General features: G+C 38.8%; 1 protein-coding gene across 1 annotated transcript; it reads left to right on the top strand.

Moving 5' to 3' along the window:
- Positions 1-421: 421 nt before the first annotated feature.
- pax1b (paired box 1b) lies at positions 422-11,595 on the top strand. The gene is made up of 5 exons (XM_084953991.1): positions 422-496; positions 2,197-2,781; positions 6,530-6,678; positions 7,822-8,089; positions 11,178-11,595. The coding sequence occupies exons 1-5, from the start codon at positions 493-495 to the stop codon at positions 11,240-11,242; spliced, it is 1,071 nt and encodes a 356-aa protein (XP_084810117.1). The 5' UTR covers positions 422-492; the 3' UTR covers positions 11,243-11,595.
- The last annotated feature ends 5,394 nt before the right edge of the window (positions 11,596-16,989 follow it).

The raw sequence follows: 16,989 nt of genomic DNA, 5'->3' as shown, positions 1-16,989 counted from the left end.
TGAATCAATGATCATAAATAAAAGTATAAAAAAAATTACAAGTTGTAATGAGCCTGGTTTTGTTGTTGTTGTTTATTTCTGGACTTTTTAAAAAATTATTTGTGGTGCCTTATTATCTTATTATTTATCTGTCAGTTCTGTTTAACATGCACACACAGAGGGGCTTTGAACAAACTCTTTCCAGTGACGTAAGTTCGTTGTGTTGTGTCGTCCTTTAAACAGATCCTTTGGCAGCTGCTGTCCTCTGAGTCTGGGGGGAAATAAACAGCTCAAGATGAGTTCAATGTCAACATGTGGACATGGGAGAAAAGAAATCCAGCTTTCAGAGCCCTTCAGGAACTCTCGTATTTCTGATGACAGCCTGCAAGCAGGAAATGAGGAGAAGGAAGAGGACAAGGAGGAGGTGGTGGTGGTTCAAATCTCTTCAGATTGCTGCAGGCTGCAGTCGGAGGGTTGGATGGTGGAGCGGTGAGACGTTGTGGACGGCAGCTGATGGGTGAGTTTGATACAGATTTAACCTGAAGGTGACTCTGAAGAAGAGAAAAGGGATTTATGTGAGATTTGGAGGAGATTTCATCTTTTCTGGAGTGTTTTATTGAAGAAAAGCTGCATTGTTGGTGCTTGACTATCTTTTAAAATGTGACACGGTGTAGCTATACCAGCAGCAAGTAAAGTGAACACAAAATAAGACGCTGAGGTGCTTTTAAACTAAAATGAGCTGATCTGTGTGCTACAGCCTCTTTAAACTGTTGTTGTGCATTAATAACACTTTCAATAAATATTAAAAGTGTTTTCAGAGTTACAAAAACAACTGTTAGTATGCATACACCTATAAAAGAATCCAGAGTAGACCGGAGATTATGCAGGGTAAAGGCAAGAATTATATTCGATAAAAAAAAACAGACAGACAACATGAAAAGTAAGGAGCATGTTCTTCACTTCTTCACTGTTGATGAGAAATTCCCAAAGATGAGCTTTTTTTAAAGTAAGTTTATGAATTTATCACTCAGTGTTTGCAGAAACGTGTCTGAGCTTTAGTCTGCTGCATTCAGTCAAATTAAACTCCTTCCTTCCTCATTTATCTAACCAGGAAAGCTGCAGGTGAAATGAAGAGCGCGTGCTAATGATGGGCAACAAGAACAATAAATATAAGGTTTAAAAAATGCCTCTGACTGATGATAGATGTGCACAAACAGTGAGGACAAAGTGAGAGTCTAGAGCCCAGTGAATGCATTTAAATGACTGTTACATGACTGTCAGAGGAACACACAGCTTCCCCAAAACATAAACGAAGTATTAAGAGGACAAACTGGTTCATTCAGCAGTGATTTAAATTCTCAAATAAATCATTTTTGCTGGCAACTTGCGAAAAGCTTTTTTGTCCTATTAACACCCAGAAATCTCCTCAAATGGAGCCAGAAAGTTTTAAGGCTGAATTTTAAGCTATAAGAAGATTGTTTTAGTACAGCAGATGAGCAGAAACAAACAGGAAGTGCAGCGCTGCACTAACACCACAGATGAATCCTCAGCTGAGCTGCATGTAGAGTTAGCAAGAAAATCTGATCTATAATTGAAGAGTGGATTTAATCTGTGCACACAAACACACATCAGCCTCATCAGCCAGTAAAATCTCAGCCTCATTTAATGCGTTAAACATTCAGTCATTTAAATTATTTTAATCTACGTGTTTAGTATAAAAAAGCTGGAGATTGAGACAGAAGATCAGAAACAAATTACAAATTTGTCGTTTTTTCGGAGATAAACTTTAATAAAACGTGTATTGTTATGGATTTATTTTCCAAGTAGATATCACATAAAGAAGCTTAAAAATGTTTGTTTTATTTCCATATTTTATAAGCGAATTAAACTAAAATATACTAAAAGTTTTAAATTAACGTTAATAACATGTATTAATGCCATGGATGACGTAATAAATGTAATCATTATTCTGGTTAAATAATCTTCAGTCATTTGTTTAATGTTTATCATTTAAATAACAGTTAAAATCTGATTTATGTTTAATCAGGAAAAACTAACACGGTCACACATTTAACGTCGTTTAACGGAGACGTTTATTTTGAGAACAGGGTTTATAACTTTCTTAAAATAATAATAAGATGTTTCCTGCGAAGCCTTTAAACCTGCTCCCGCTTTACACCCGAGCGGCTCGGTCACACCTCTCCCCCCGTGTTGCAGAGCAGAGCTACGGGGAGGTGAATCAGCTCGGCGGGGTGTTCGTGAACGGCCGCCCGCTGCCGAACCCGGTGCGCCTGCGGATCGTGGAGTTGGCGCAGCTCGGTATGCGGCCCTGCGACATCAGCCGCCAGCTGCGGGTCTCTCACGGCTGCGTTTCCAAGATCCTGGCTCGCTACAACGAGACCGGCTCCATCCTGCCGGGGGCCATCGGCGGCAGCAAGCCTCGGGTCACCACCCCCGCCGTGGTGAAGAGCATCCGGGACTACAAGCAGGGGGACCCGGGCATCTTCGCCTGGGAGATCCGGGACCGGCTGCTGTCCGACGGGGTGTGCGATAAGTACAACGTGCCCTCCGTCAGCTCCATCAGCCGCATCCTCAGGAATAAAATCGGGACTCTTTCTCAGCCGCGACCGTGCGACGGCATCAAGGCCCCGCTGCAGTACGGCCCTGTTTACCCGTACCCGTCCTACAGCGGGCCCGGGGCCCCCTCCGGGACCAGAGCCGGCAGCGGCACCGCGGGACACATCGGCCTGCCCCGGAGCTGGCACAACTTCCTGGGCATCAGGGCCTTCATGGAGCCGGGAGGTTGGTGGAGACTCTTTATATTTCACACTTAACACTCAGTATAAAAATGTTAAAAATCGGGTTTATGCATTAAAACATTTAAATTTTGTTTAAAAGATCTGCTGGTTTATTCAAATAAATCAAACCAATTATTCTACTTATATCTTTAATACAGTTAAAATTAATTATTTAAAAATTGATAAGGTTTGATTTAACATGATGAAAATTATTAACATTTACCTTTTTAAATAATCTTATAATAATAATAATACGTTTGATTAGTATAATAAGTAGCCTTCTGTTAATTTAAACCTTAAAAGTTTGAATCTAAACCTTAAAGTTCTCCCGACTTTAAATGAAAACATAACTTTAGTCCACTGTAGATTAAAATGAGTTTTTCTGTAAAATTAGTTTAAATCAAAAATACTATGGGGAAAATGAAATGAATTAACAAATAAAATGTCTTTAATGGGTGGGGGAGTGAATCAGCAGATTATTATTGTTATTACAAATAAGAAAAATGGGTTTATTTATTTCCTCACTGGATAATTCTTGTACATTTAAATTGTCAACATGAAACTGTGAAATATTCATTTCCAAAATCATCTTGTCTCTGAGAGTACATTTCAACAGATGAGAGGCACAGATTATAAGTTATTCATACACTGTGACCTCAGTGACCTTTTGATAAACTAACAAAGTCTAAAGACCATCATTCACTGCAATCTAATCGTGCTGTCGTGTTGTTCCTGATTCACATGTTAAATATTAAACACTCGTATTTCTGGTTAAAAGTATCTGGTTTGGAATCAGCTGAATATAGATGAGGTGATATTTTTGAATTTTGTCAACAGTTACTGTCGAAGTTTGCGATCAAATTTTCTCAGGTGACACGATGGTTCAGTGGTTGACGCTGTCGCCTCACAGCAAGCCCAGGTCTGGTGTTTGAATCCACTGAACTGGCCTTTCTGTGGCAAACTGTGATGTTTGTAGGGCGTGTGTTTGTTTTCTCTGGGCACTCGAGCTTTAGGGTTAACCGGTGATTCTACGTTGGCCGTAGGTGCGAACGTGAGCGTGAATGGTTGTTTGCCTACCTGTCCGAGGCATAATCAGCCTGAAGTGGATGAGCACTTAAGAAATTACTAAATATAAAGATTTATTAAATAAAAAATAAACTATAATAAGTCTGTGAGCAGCTCATCGTCCTCCACATCTGATCTAGATCATTAATCTTCTTCAGCTCTGCTTTATTTTTCCTCACAGAAACGTCTTGATCCACAAAGCTCCTCTCTAACAGCACCCGCTCTGATTTATCTGAAAGCGAATCAAAAATGACAGAATATTATTTACTGAGAGCTGTTTTCTACACACGTGTAGTTAAGGAAACAGATCCCAGTAAAAACTTTTGTTTAGCTTTCTGACAGCGCTCATGGACGGGTGCTAAACTATGTGTAGCATATCAGACTTCATCCATCACTGACACTGGTGTTTGCACACTCCACCAACCTCATTAAATATGAGCCAGTGTTCAGTGAAAATGAAAACACTTCCTGTTTGTTCACAGTTCAAGACGTAATTATCAGCAGACACACGGACATTAAGCCAAGTAAATATTAGTTATATGAAGGCATATATGAAGATTTGAGTGCAACATATTGTGGATGAGTTTCAGGTTAACGTCACTTTTATCTGTCAGGTTAACTCCTCAGTATTACTATCTAAAGATGTGGCTTTAGCTGGGGCCACCGTGGCTCAGGGGGTTGGGAAGCGCATCTGTAACTGGAAGGTCGCCGGTTTGATCCCCAGGCTCTCTGTCCTGGTCGTTGTGTCCTTGGGCAAGACACTTTACCCTACCTACTGGTGTTGGCCAGATGGTGTGATATGGCAGCCTCGCCTCTGTCAGTCTGCCCCAGGGCAGCTGTAGCTACAACTGTAGCTTGCTTCAACCAGTGTGTGTGAATGTGAGAGTGAATGAATAGTGCCTTGAAAAGCGCTTTATAAATCCAATCCATTATTATTAAGATGTGCAGCACGTACTGATTCAACACATGCGAGGCCCCGGAGATCATTTTGATATTTATTTATTCATTCAGTACTCACATATTATACAGACTGAAACACCCCCCTCCCCCCCCAAACAATTCATGTAAGATCCATGCCTATTTTACAAATAATGTCTGAACAGGCTCAGACTGAAGCCATGCTTCTATTTACGCCTGGCCTGTATAGTTATCATTAACGGTTCCCTGCCAAACAAACTAGCAACAATATTCTCACATGTAACCCTCAAAAATACAGTTTTGATGTGTATTCAGTTACGTCTGTGGTCCTTCTGTCTTAACCTTTGGATCGTGAGGCTTCACGCTTTCACATTATTTCTCTGAATGATTTTAAATCGGTGCCATTTAAAACAAACAAACAAACATTCGCAGTACGTTCATTCAGGGTGCGTCTAAACAATGTGATGCTCCTCAACAATCAAACTGTCGTGCTAAGTAAATCCATCCTGTCGAATTCTGCGCAGCGCAGATTTATCTTTAAAGCAACAAACTATTATACATTTAAATGTTTGCCTTACCACACCTAACACTGGACAAACAGAATGCAGTAAAAACTAAATTATTACTTATTTTATTTTCTCCCTCCATCATGTGATTAGAGAAACACAAACTGACAATAAGCCAGCCACTCTACGTCAGCAATGTCTGCATGCAAACCAGATCCAGGAGATATTATCAGAGAGTGGAGTCTGGAGTGCACAGAGGTTTCTGAGAGCGCTCGTCTGTTGGTTTAGTGTGCGTGTGATCCAGACAGTTTCCATGTTGCTGCTCAGGGCTCTGCAGGGTCAGACCATCTGCTGCAGCTCTTGTTGTTCTTCTGGAGGATGATGGCACTTCTTTATGACTCTGCCTGGATGTTTGGGCTCGTTGCTCTCCTGCAGAGTTTGAAGTTATTGTTTTTGGGTGAAAGGTGCCACAGAAAAATGTTTTTAGCTGCTGAAGTTCTGCAGCCACAGAGGAATGAATTGCCTCAAATCCATCAGAGACGCTGTTAACCAAAGCGTTTGTCTGTACAGCACCTTTTCCAGCACCTTTTTCTTTTAAATTTTATATTTTTTCCCCACAATTTCTTTTTATTTTGTTTCTGTTTCAGTAATATTTATCCTGTGCGTTCCTGGTGTTGCTCCAAAATTAAATAATGTGGAAATTAGAAAAATATTAACTGAACCATTTTGTCGTGCATAAGAGTTTTGGTTAACAATTACAAAAAAGCCTTCGACTGCTGTCCTTCAACAAACCCTAATATGTGTTATTATTGCTAATGTTAACCTGAAGCAGGCCAAAAGTGGCTCCACTTCTTGTCTTCTTATTCCACCTTAAACTTTTTAATTCTATTATGTTTTTATTTACTTTTTAAATTTACTCTGAGCGGACTAATTTAATCTTGTTTTTTGATATGAGCCACTTTGCTTTTTAAAAGTGCTCTCTCAAATATCCTTTGCCGGGCGGTTACCTATCACGTACTTTCAAAAACATTGACCTACATCACTATTTAATGTGTTGTTTCTCTAACAAGTTTATGAAATTTGATTTAATAGGTTTTGCACAAACGACTTTACTCTAGTCTGACGAACCAAAAGACAGATAACTGTTAGAACATCGGTTCTCAACTTGTCCCACTGATCTCAGCTGAATCAGTTTGCAATGAAAAACATTAAGACTGTAAAAAATTTTTATGAGCTATATCATTTTACATGTTTTTTTTAAAGGTGTGCCTGGATCTGATGGACATCCAGCCAAAATGGAGGAATGGACCAGCGTTCCCAGCATGACCAGTATGAGCAGCAGATCGTTTCCGTCTGGAATCAATGGAGTCGAGAAACCCAACAACGAACTGGACATCAAATATCCACAGCAGGTAAGTAACCTGAACATTTCCTGCAAACAAAGTGTTTTTGCACAAGGAACACTTTTAACTGCAGGAAGGTACAAATAAAATATGACTTTTATGTTTATTTTGGCAGTAAAACAGGAATAAATTCTGACTATGAAATTAAACTGGTCAACATGTCACAGGCTTTACATGAACTGGAAAATAAAAGTGTGATTTACAGCACACAAATGAATTTATTAAAGGCAGAATCCTTCTATGTCTGAATTTTGCTTTACTTGCTGCTATTTTGCCATTTGCTTGTTCTGGTTTGATGATAGTTGTCAGTCCTGATTGTGAGGAGATCCCTGATTGGCTACAATCCACCAGCCCCTCTCATGTTTTCCAGTTTTTCGGGGAAAGTAGAAACAGCTGTTAAACTGAGACTTAGAAATACTCCAGTGGAAGTTTTGAAGAAGGAGCCTAAATTCTTGGATTTTCTTAAAAGGTTGTCTCAAGTGTCTTTAGCTCATTAATTTCATCTTTGTGTTAACCTCTAACAGCTGCTGATGTGCACAGAGCTTATAGAACAGCTGTTGTAATGTGGACAAATCAAAAGGGAGTATTTTACTATTTACTTTGGAACGAAGGGGAAAACAAGGACATTTAGAGAAAGAGTTATTTCTCTAAAAAAAATTTAAATTGTTATTCATGTATTTTTTTTTTACTCTTTTTTTGTAAATTAGGGAGATTTTCTGACTGTGCAATTTAAAAAAATCAGAAACTGGAAGATCTTCAAAGGTCCTCCAGAAAACTCATTACTTAAAAAAAGTAAAGCTTTAAAGGCATTTGTGATCAGGGAGATATGCAGGACTATTTTTTAAAAATAAACGTACATTTCAGCCTAATGGCTTTTCAAAAAACGAGTAGACCAGACTCACTTAGGAGAAAACCTTTTAATATTTATTAAAGGGCAAAATGAATGTTTAAGCCATCATCGAGGTAATTTGAGAAAAAATGTCAGTGACAATATTTTTAAAGTAAGACCAGATCCAAGCATCAATCGACAACAATAATTAGTTGATGGAAAGCATCGGGATGTGAATCATCCTGAAAGATAATGGATTGATCGGAATGTTACTTCAAATCAAGTGGGATTAAAACCTTTCCTTTTTTCCTTGTTTTCCTCAGTCTTCATCCGGCCTGCCTGGTTACCTCTCAGCTTGTGCATATTCTCCGCCAAACCAGTACTGTGTGTATGGAGGCCCTGCAACCAACTACATGAACTCTGGACACCACTGGCAGCCCCAGTCCTCCAGTCTGACTCCCAGTTTGAATTCCAGAATGACCCCCAGTCTGAGCCCTGGAATGACTCAGAGTCTGAGTCATCCCAGCTCAGCTGCACTACAGGAAGCTGCAGATTTCCACTCCATGTCTTTCAAACTTTCACAGAGAGAAGGTGAGAGTGACTCAGACATCGCCTTTGAGCCAGTTCTGTGTAGCACCACATCTGGTCCAGATGTTTTTACTGTTACTGATAAACTAGCAGACCCCCACTGCTGTGATGAAAAACAAGGGAATTTCTGAGACTAAATATTAATGACCTATTGGCTTTAATTTAAAGTGAAACCATTGTGCTTATTTCACTGTTTATGTTACACCGAGCCTTGTTCAAACCCCTCAGTTCATATGAAACAAGCTCTTTGATATCATACAGAGCTGAGAGTAGAAAAGAAAAGAGATGCATAAAAAAATCATGTAGATAAGATAAAAGAGAACACATTAAAACCAAACAATATACCAATACAGTTTAAATGGGTACAGAGTCAAACAGTTTTTAATCCCCAATTTAAATTGACCACCAGGTGAAAGGCAGAGAGGTCACCAGTCTGCCGCAGGGCTGCCAACCTTTCACTCTCACATTCACACATACAGGCAATTTTTAAAATCACCAGTTAATGTGATCTGCACATGTATTTGGACTGTGGGAGAAAGCTGAGGTACCCAGAGATAATCGATGCAACCATGGGAAAACCATGCAAACTTGTACTAATTCCAAAACAACAAAAACAGAAATCTTAACAAAATTGTTCAGTTGAATGGTCTCAGTGTCAGATCACCAGGCTTTGGGGATATGTGGCAGTTAGCCATCATTGTGTTTTGCTCTGAAGAACAGTTTATGTTCATTTAGTACAAGTTATAGATCATTAGCTAATCATTAGCTCTATTAGTAAATTGCAAAAATAAGTGGACCTAGAACCAAACCTTGTGGGACGCCTTCCGTTATCGTTAACTGTTGCTGGTCAGACAAGTAATTCCTGAACAGTAACCGGCGCCATTTTAAAAGCTTGACACGCAAACCATGATCATCTGTGTGGCCCAAAAATCTAGCAGCCTGGTGTTTTTCTTATCCAAGCCTTTATCCAGAACCCAAGTAACAGCAAAACAATGCAGTGCATACACGGCTTCATCTGGATTTATGAAACACATGCCACAGAGCATGCATTTTATGTATAAGAGACGCTATACTCTTAGACAAACCGGCTAATTTGGAAATTGGCCTTTAGTTATTCCTTCTTTCCTAACTTATTTTAGGGCGATAATATGACTGGTTTCTTGAAGTGTGCTGTATTTCTTTGCCCCGCAGATTCCCAATTACTCTGCCAGCCCACTGTTGATATTCAGTAGTATTTCAGTCTTTTGTAGGATGGAAGCTAAAGAAAAAGTTGACTTTTGTGGCCTGGCTGAAAACTACAGATGTATAAAACTGTCTCTCTAAAAAGCCGCAGTGCTTCTATCCAGTGTTTTAAGCTATAAAAACACATCTGAGAGAATTTATTTTCTGCTAAAAGCTGCATTTTCCTCCTCAACAACCACTAATGTGTGTGCGTTTTTAAGAAACACTACGGTTTTGTTAAGATTAAAAAAGCCCCAAATTGCACAGAAGAAATAGCTCCTGGTTTTCACAGAATAAATAACATTTCCTTTATAGTTAGTTGGCTGTCCTGTGCAAAAACTGACATAATCCACACATTTTCTGTGTAAACTGTTGTTAGCAGTACATTTCTAACAAAAACAGATTAAGTTTGATAAAAATGAATGAATTTGATAACTGTTTGCCTTTTTTCATCCTCGGGACTTGGCCTCAACAAATCTAGTGGGGAATAAAAACCCCAATAAAAAAACACACAAAATATTAATGTACTGCAAAACCAAATGAAAATGAAACTCTGAAATTTTAAGGGCAAACATCTGAAATAATGAAGCCAAATCTGATTTCCCACCAGCAGCATCAAACCTTATTAAAGCTGCTGAAAAACACGAAGCCCACAGAACCAGTTTCTGATAACCATCAACAAACAGATCATTCCTATTTATCCTTTGTTTAACCAAAAAATCCCTTTGAAGTTAGGTTTTTTTAAAAGGAGGATCAGGCTGGGCGGCAGGTTTCAGTACAACACACTCAAAATGAATTTAAAAACCCAGAGACGACCTTTAAAGGAAGGTTGAATAAAATGCTTATGATCACTGAAACAGAGAACTCAGTCTTTCTTTCTGTAGCATCTCTGTCCATCAAAAGAGATATACTCTTTCTCCTGTCTGTACACTCGTACCTAGAGTAAAGGTGTGTTTTGATCTGAGGTCTTGATTTTAATTAAGCCATTGAGCTATCTGTGAAGTTTCTTTAAAATGGCTTTCAAAATAGCAAAGAATAGAGAGGCGTACGTGCAAGTCCATGCACAAACTATAATTCACTTTTGCAGTTGGTGAAGTTCTTTGTCAATTAATGAGAGTTTTGGGGTATTTTAATGCTTTCAATGTCCTACTTATGACTTCTGATGCTGCCGAACTGACGCTAACACTTCGTCTTATCATCACCAGAGTATTTACTCTGCCCAGCTTGTACAATGAAAACTGACATTAAGAAAAAACGTGTTTTGTAGGGGGTACATTTTAAGAAGAACTGCACCAAAACAAACAAACTGGTCAAATATTGAACACACAAGTGTTAGATGTTTCGGTCAACTTTGCACAACTAATGGGCAATCTTATGAGTGCCCCGATTCAGGTCAAATTATATGTGTGATAATCATTTCTATGTCTGCTACTGTGTGGATGCTAAAGGCTGTTGTGACCTGTGCTTTCAGTGGTAGAAGGAGTATATTTATCTTGCACGTGGACTTCAATGCTAGCTCTGTTGTCATGACAGTAACACCAAGTTACCCATGTAAATTGATACAAAACTAGATTACGTACATGAAATAGATCATCTTTTTATCCATGCCAACAAATCCCTTTAATTCCCTTAGGGAGAAGTCTCTGACCAACAAGTGTCTATTAAAAATCCTTCAAATTATTGGGTTTCAAAGGGCTTCCTAGACTGATGGGCCACAAATAAAGTCGGAATCCTCGTTAGGCTGATACGACTGTGTGCATAGTTGATTAGAGAAGAGCTGTTTAATCTCGATAAAATAAACTGGATGCCGGTAAAAGAGAAACATGGTCACGATGTTGCTAATGGGTTATTTCTTGTGTTTCCTTTGCAGAGGAAGGGAAACTTCCCCTGAACAAACACCATCACTCTGCTCACAGATTATCTTCAGCCTCGTGACGACGTGGAGGAAACGCAGTGGGACTGGAGCGATGTTTAAATAGGGTCATGTTTTAGAAGATTAGTGGCAAACTGAGCTGTGACTGTGCTGGAACTACAAACCAATCTGTCCGAATCGGGACTTTTATTTAGTGATGAAAAGGTGAAGGAAGAAAACACGAAACAGACCAGAGAAAGTCCTAAAAAAAATGTTTTTAGCTTGAATAAAACGAATTTGTCTTCCATATAATTTGATGTTGTTGCCACAAAAGAGAATGTTTAAGCTGCATTTGAATTCTTGTAAAGTATTTTGGCAAAGCTGTATATATATTTTTCTATACATTTGCTTAATAAATATTTAATAATGCAACAAATAATGCATCTGTGCTTATTTTAGCATTAGGAGGAAAATATTTTCAACATATTATATTAAAATGGATCAGATAAGAATCTTATCATTAGAAAACTGTAGTTATTAATTAGTGTTATTATCCAAATTGTTTTGTCTTTTTTTTAAATGCATTAAATGAGTTTGGCTCTCCTGTAATTGAAGTTTAATGACACTATTTATGGGTACATAACAGGTAGATTTTGTTGTTTACCTTAAGCACAGCATATATTTAAGAGTACTTGATAATAAGTCTGTTCTTTTCTTGGCTTTGTCTTAAATATGGAATGTAGCCTGAGGTTACTCCATGTCATTTAGTTCTGTATTTAACACCAATAATTAACGAAATCTTTGTCTGTCTGTTTTAACATAACCAAACATACCTTCGTCTGACCCACCTGAGACATACCTGGCATGTCTGAGAGCCTGAGTAAATTCCACACTTTTTATTTTTCAGTTAAAAGTTGTCACCTGTGTAGAATTTTCTGGCTCTGGGACAATAACAATATATCTTGTCTTTTCATCTTATCCCACAGTAACTGCTGCCTGCAGCAAATGTTTCATTGCCGAACAACCGTTGGACGACCTTTTTTTCTTCCTCTTGGTTGGTTTAGAAAAATAGCTTCATGGTGAAAGTTGTCCCTTTAATGGAATAGTTAATGGAAGTCTCTACAATAATTATTTCATATTATCCTTCTAACAAAAGTGAACATTCTCAGTTAAACTTTTCAATGACCACATTATAGATTTATATTTCTGACACTGGGAAGCAAAGAGAGCTGACGTCTGAGAGCTGAGACATGCAACACAATAACATAGAATCTAATAGACATGAAGATCATAAACCCTTTTGTTTATAATTTTAAAATGAGATTTTGGTAATACTAGTCTGTGCACAACTGCAATATCCTTTTATCATTTTTAGCAGAACTGTATTTATGTGTATTTATAGTTTTATATTTGATATTTTTATTGTATTATGGCTATTAAACATGGCTGTCTCTTCACAAGTATTTACTGATCAAATGTTCTGTCATTCATATTTCATTTAAAAGATATATATTTAAATGAAATAAAAGATACAAAAACACATACATGTGATTTGACTGCAGTGTAAGGAAAGGTCTGACTGAACCACCATCACACGTTGAAACGGCATCAGCAGTGCTGCGGTTCTTTCTACGTACTGTGACCAGTTCTGAGATAACATCAGTGTCTCGGCCATGCATGCATGCACAGGCATGTTTCTATGTCTGTGCTCAGTGACACTAACCGAGCACCACAACAAAACATGCATAAACCAAATTTTAACTTTAAACATAAAAACAAATCTTTTCAAAATTAGTTTTATACATTTTTGTCTTTGGTTTCTCGGGACTCACTCATATTGTTCCAATGAGCTGTTCTCCAGAAAGATGCAACAAACAAACGAGAATCACTGCTGTTATCAAACACGGCTCACACACGGCTCACACAGCCTCTTTTCAACTGCCGATCAGTCAGGATTTCCCGAACTACAAACAAGAAGCTTAAATTTGTGTTTTCTGTCAGATGGACTCATCCTGCAGCTCACGGTGAACATTTTGGAAGTTTTACTGCCGTTTTCTAAACAGCTAGTAATGATTAGCCGATAACAGGGTAAAAGGCAGGATGATAACCACAATCAGAATCAAAATACTTTATTAATCCCTGAGCAAATTCTAACAGTTGCTTCAAGACAGTAAGAACAGTAACAGACTGAACTAAATTAATTAATACAACAGTATTACAAAGTTACAAAATATAAGAAATAACTCTAATACATAAAAATTTGTATTATTTCTTATATTTTGTAACTTTGTAATATATTGTTTTATTTAACCATGAGGATTTTTTTTTTCAGAAACTCTCAAAAATCAAGCAGATTGAGAATCATTTACTGAAGTTTTCTGTACTTTACTTTGTGAAGTGTTATTTGCTAAAATGATTAATCTGAGATTAAAAAGAGTTTTACTGTGGAAATAAACTATGGCACACACAAAGCACCATCGTCTAACTGGAGGTATTTATTGGGGAATTGAGACTTTCTCCTTTCCAATGCTTCTAAAACCTTCTGAAAATATCTGTATTATATAAATTAAAATAAAATGATGAATCGCTGTCATGAATAGGTGCCACATGCACATTTAAAGAGGATGCCACCAAAACAAAAGAGGACAGAAATCGTGCCTCTGTGCATGTTGACTCAGCAGGGAGAACATGAAATGAGAAAAGTAAAGGAGAGTAAATATTTGAAAGCAATAAAGAATGCCTGGGAGTCTCAGTGTATTATATTTCATTCTATTTTGAATTCTCACCTGCTGCCTGAATTTTGTCGTTTCCTCCATAAATTGATGCAAAAAGGGAAATGATAGAGAAAGTTGGAATGTTTGATGCTCAGAATTAATGGAAACGTTTTTTCTTTATTCTTTTTTTAAACAGGTGTGTCAGAGGAAAGGTGCAATTGGTGGGAAGTAATGTCCTACTGTGAGATGCTGCTGTGCTTGTTGTGCATCATGTTTAGGTGTGTGTGTGTAACTCTGACCAACATGTAAGGATCCAGAGGCTCCCAGCTGAACACTAAATTGTAATGAAATTACAATGGGTGATTTTTATGCACCTCAGCTATCAGTGAAACTCGATTTCTCATGTTTCATTTGCTTGACTCGCAAAAAAAACCAAAAAACAAAACATTACTGATCTTTAACTGGTTCTAAAATTATTTTTTGTTGAAAAAGCACAAACCTCCTAAATCAGGATAGAAGTCCAGTTTCATTCTCGTGAGTTGCTGCTGCAGTCAGGAGAAGCTTCCTGCAGGTAAACAACAAAAAAAAGTAAGATGATCCATTAGCAAACAGCTCAAAGTAAACAGAGGCTGCCCATTAATACCTGAACAATCTGAGTCCCTCTGAGACCCAGGCTGACAGAGCAAACAGCAGCTCATTGTTTAAAACTCTTCAGGAAGCCTTTGAGTCATTTAGGAAGCAACTTGAGTCCCACTTGTCTTTTCCATTATCTGCTTTGAGCTGCTCATTGAGTCTGCAGCTTTCTGTCTGTGCAGGTGGGGCTGCTCATGATTTTTGTCTTCTCACACAGAAAACCAAAGCATATAAAAAAAATAGAGAAAAAAAGTAATTATGAAATGAAAATTATGGCCATTTATGGCTGGATTCATTTGCATTAAAGTAGGCGTATTGTTGTCTGTTAATCTGTCTTTTGTGCTTTAACTGTTCAAACCCTCCCTTTCGTGTATTGTGCGACATGCTTTCACCTTTCACTGTTCACCTTTCACGTTTCATTGTATTTCATACCCTTTGGTTACCTTTAACATGCCAAACGTGTTGCACCGCAGTACGTGTTGCCTCATCTCTCTCACACCTACAGAATGGAGGCGCCACGAAGAAGAGAGGCAGCTCAGCATGAAACCGCTCTAAGCCGCCAAAATCACAAATCCAGGGCAGTAATTATACCAGAGATAGTTTATCCACCCACTGTTCTATTAAACACTTAATATCTTAAGCCCATTTCATGTTGCGAGCATTTCAGGTCACATTTGCACATGCAGCTTTGATGAACAGTACAGAAGTGTAAAAGACTCCCAGGAGTGTGTCCAGGTGAAACTTGAGTGTAAATAATGAGTTCAATTGAAGATAGCGATCAGTAGATTATCAGCAGTGTTACTAGAAATCTTCAAAACTTCAAAGAGTGAGGGTCAGTTTGGAGGCAGAGGAGGATGTCTGAAGTACAATGTGATGATAAGACGTGTCTGTGTCATTTGGGCTGCAATTTTTAGAGTGTTTTAATTGTGTTAACATATTTTTGCGACTTAGGTCATGGTATAGAATTTGTTTTTGAGCCCAGGTTATAAAAACATCTTCCAAGAGACACATCAGACAATCAGAAATTTAATGGGTTAGGTTAAGGGAGCAGGGGTGATGAGGAAGTGTTGGGTGGGTAAAGAAATGTACAAGGACACATACTGTGGACAAGAAAGGGGAGGAAAATTGGGTGACATATAAGAGTGAAGAAAGGTGCACAGTGGACTATTTCTTGTGCATAAGATGCAAACTGAAAGAGACAGACTGCAAGAGGGTGGCAGGGGAGAATGTAGCTTGGCAGCACTGGATGGTAGTTTGTAAAATGAGTTTGGAAATCAAGAAGAGCCAAGGAGTGAAAGTCGAAGCCAGAATTAAATGGCTGAAGTTGAAGAAGGAAGAATGTTGAATGATGAGTTCAGGGAGGAGTTGAGACAAGCTGGGTGGTGGACAGGGTGGTAGGGAAGAGTTATCACATGACTGGTGTGGTGAGGTACACTGCCAAGAAGGTGTTTGGTGTATCCTCTTGGTGGTGGAAAGCGCAAATACAGGAAAAAATTCAAAGGAAGAGTTTAGCAAAAGCAGGGGCGTAATTTCCATGGGGGTTAGGGGGGTTGTGACCCCCCCCCCCCCATAAATAATCAGACCCAGCCGATATAACCCCCCAAATAAAATTATGAATTATCTTGCAAAAGTAGGCTGTTGATTTTCTTTACTCATTTCAGTTATTACCAGCAAAATAGTTGCATGTTTAATCATCTGGGAATTTACCCAGATTTATTTAGACAGAGATCTTGAGATTCAGCTTGAAAGAATATGTATCATGGTCCGGGTGAGTGGCTTTGTGTTTTCCACTAGATTGGTCTCTGCATACAGGTGGAGCCTCAGCAACCCGTCCAAGTGTCCACACCTGTTGCTAATCTTCGTGGCTGTATTTATGTCCAGCGCTCTCAAAGAATCTTCGCTAGATTGTCTGCTAACCGTCGTTAGTGCCAAGCCTTCAAGTGCTGTTCATGTTAAGCCATCGTATTCTTGTTGTATTGACTGTTTGTCTCCTGTGATTTAATACTCATTAGATTATCCATCCACCCTTGCAATTTGTCACATTCACCTGGACGCTGGTTTCTCAGTCGGTTCGCAGCCATCATCGTCGCCATTCTGGTTCTCTGCTTCACCTGCCTCGCTCACTGCCTTTCCCTCTTGGACCCACCAGACTCTCTGCACCCACAACCAATGAGCACTCACCCGGACCTCACCATCTGCCTCCCCCCATGTCGTGACCTGCCTCCGGACAAGTAAGACAACATAAACTCTAGTTCGCTTACTGTGTTGCCAGTGACACATTATCTGTTGTCTCACACTGTCAGATTTGCCTCCCTGAAACTTCATTCTCTTCCTCAAAATGAATATCCAGTTGAAGGAGCCACACTGGAGGAGATCCACCACCCCTCACAGAAGCACAATTACAAGGACAAAAACAAAACTACTGAAAGATGGAGGATGGTGCAGGGGTGCACAGGAAGATGACCTCAGAGACTGGCCAAATT

Source organism: Perissodus microlepis, chromosome 15 (assembly GCF_051167445.1).
Source record: "Perissodus microlepis isolate ML-2025 ecotype Zambia chromosome 15, ASM5116744v1, whole genome shotgun sequence".
In the NCBI taxonomy this organism is placed as follows: domain Eukaryota; kingdom Metazoa; phylum Chordata; class Actinopteri; order Cichliformes; family Cichlidae; genus Perissodus; species Perissodus microlepis.
This window is presented reverse-complemented; position numbering and strand designations above follow the sequence as displayed.

Excerpts from the sequence above, each read along its gene's own strand:
- pax1b (XM_084953991.1), top strand. Across the intron at positions 2,782-6,529 it reads GGCCTTCATGGAGCCGGGAG|GTGTGCCTGGATCTGATGGA; the intron begins GTTGGTGGAGAC and ends TTTTTTTTAAAG. Across the intron at positions 8,090-11,177 it reads CAAACTTTCACAGAGAGAAG|AGGAAGGGAAACTTCCCCTG; the intron begins GTGAGAGTGACT and ends TTTCCTTTGCAG.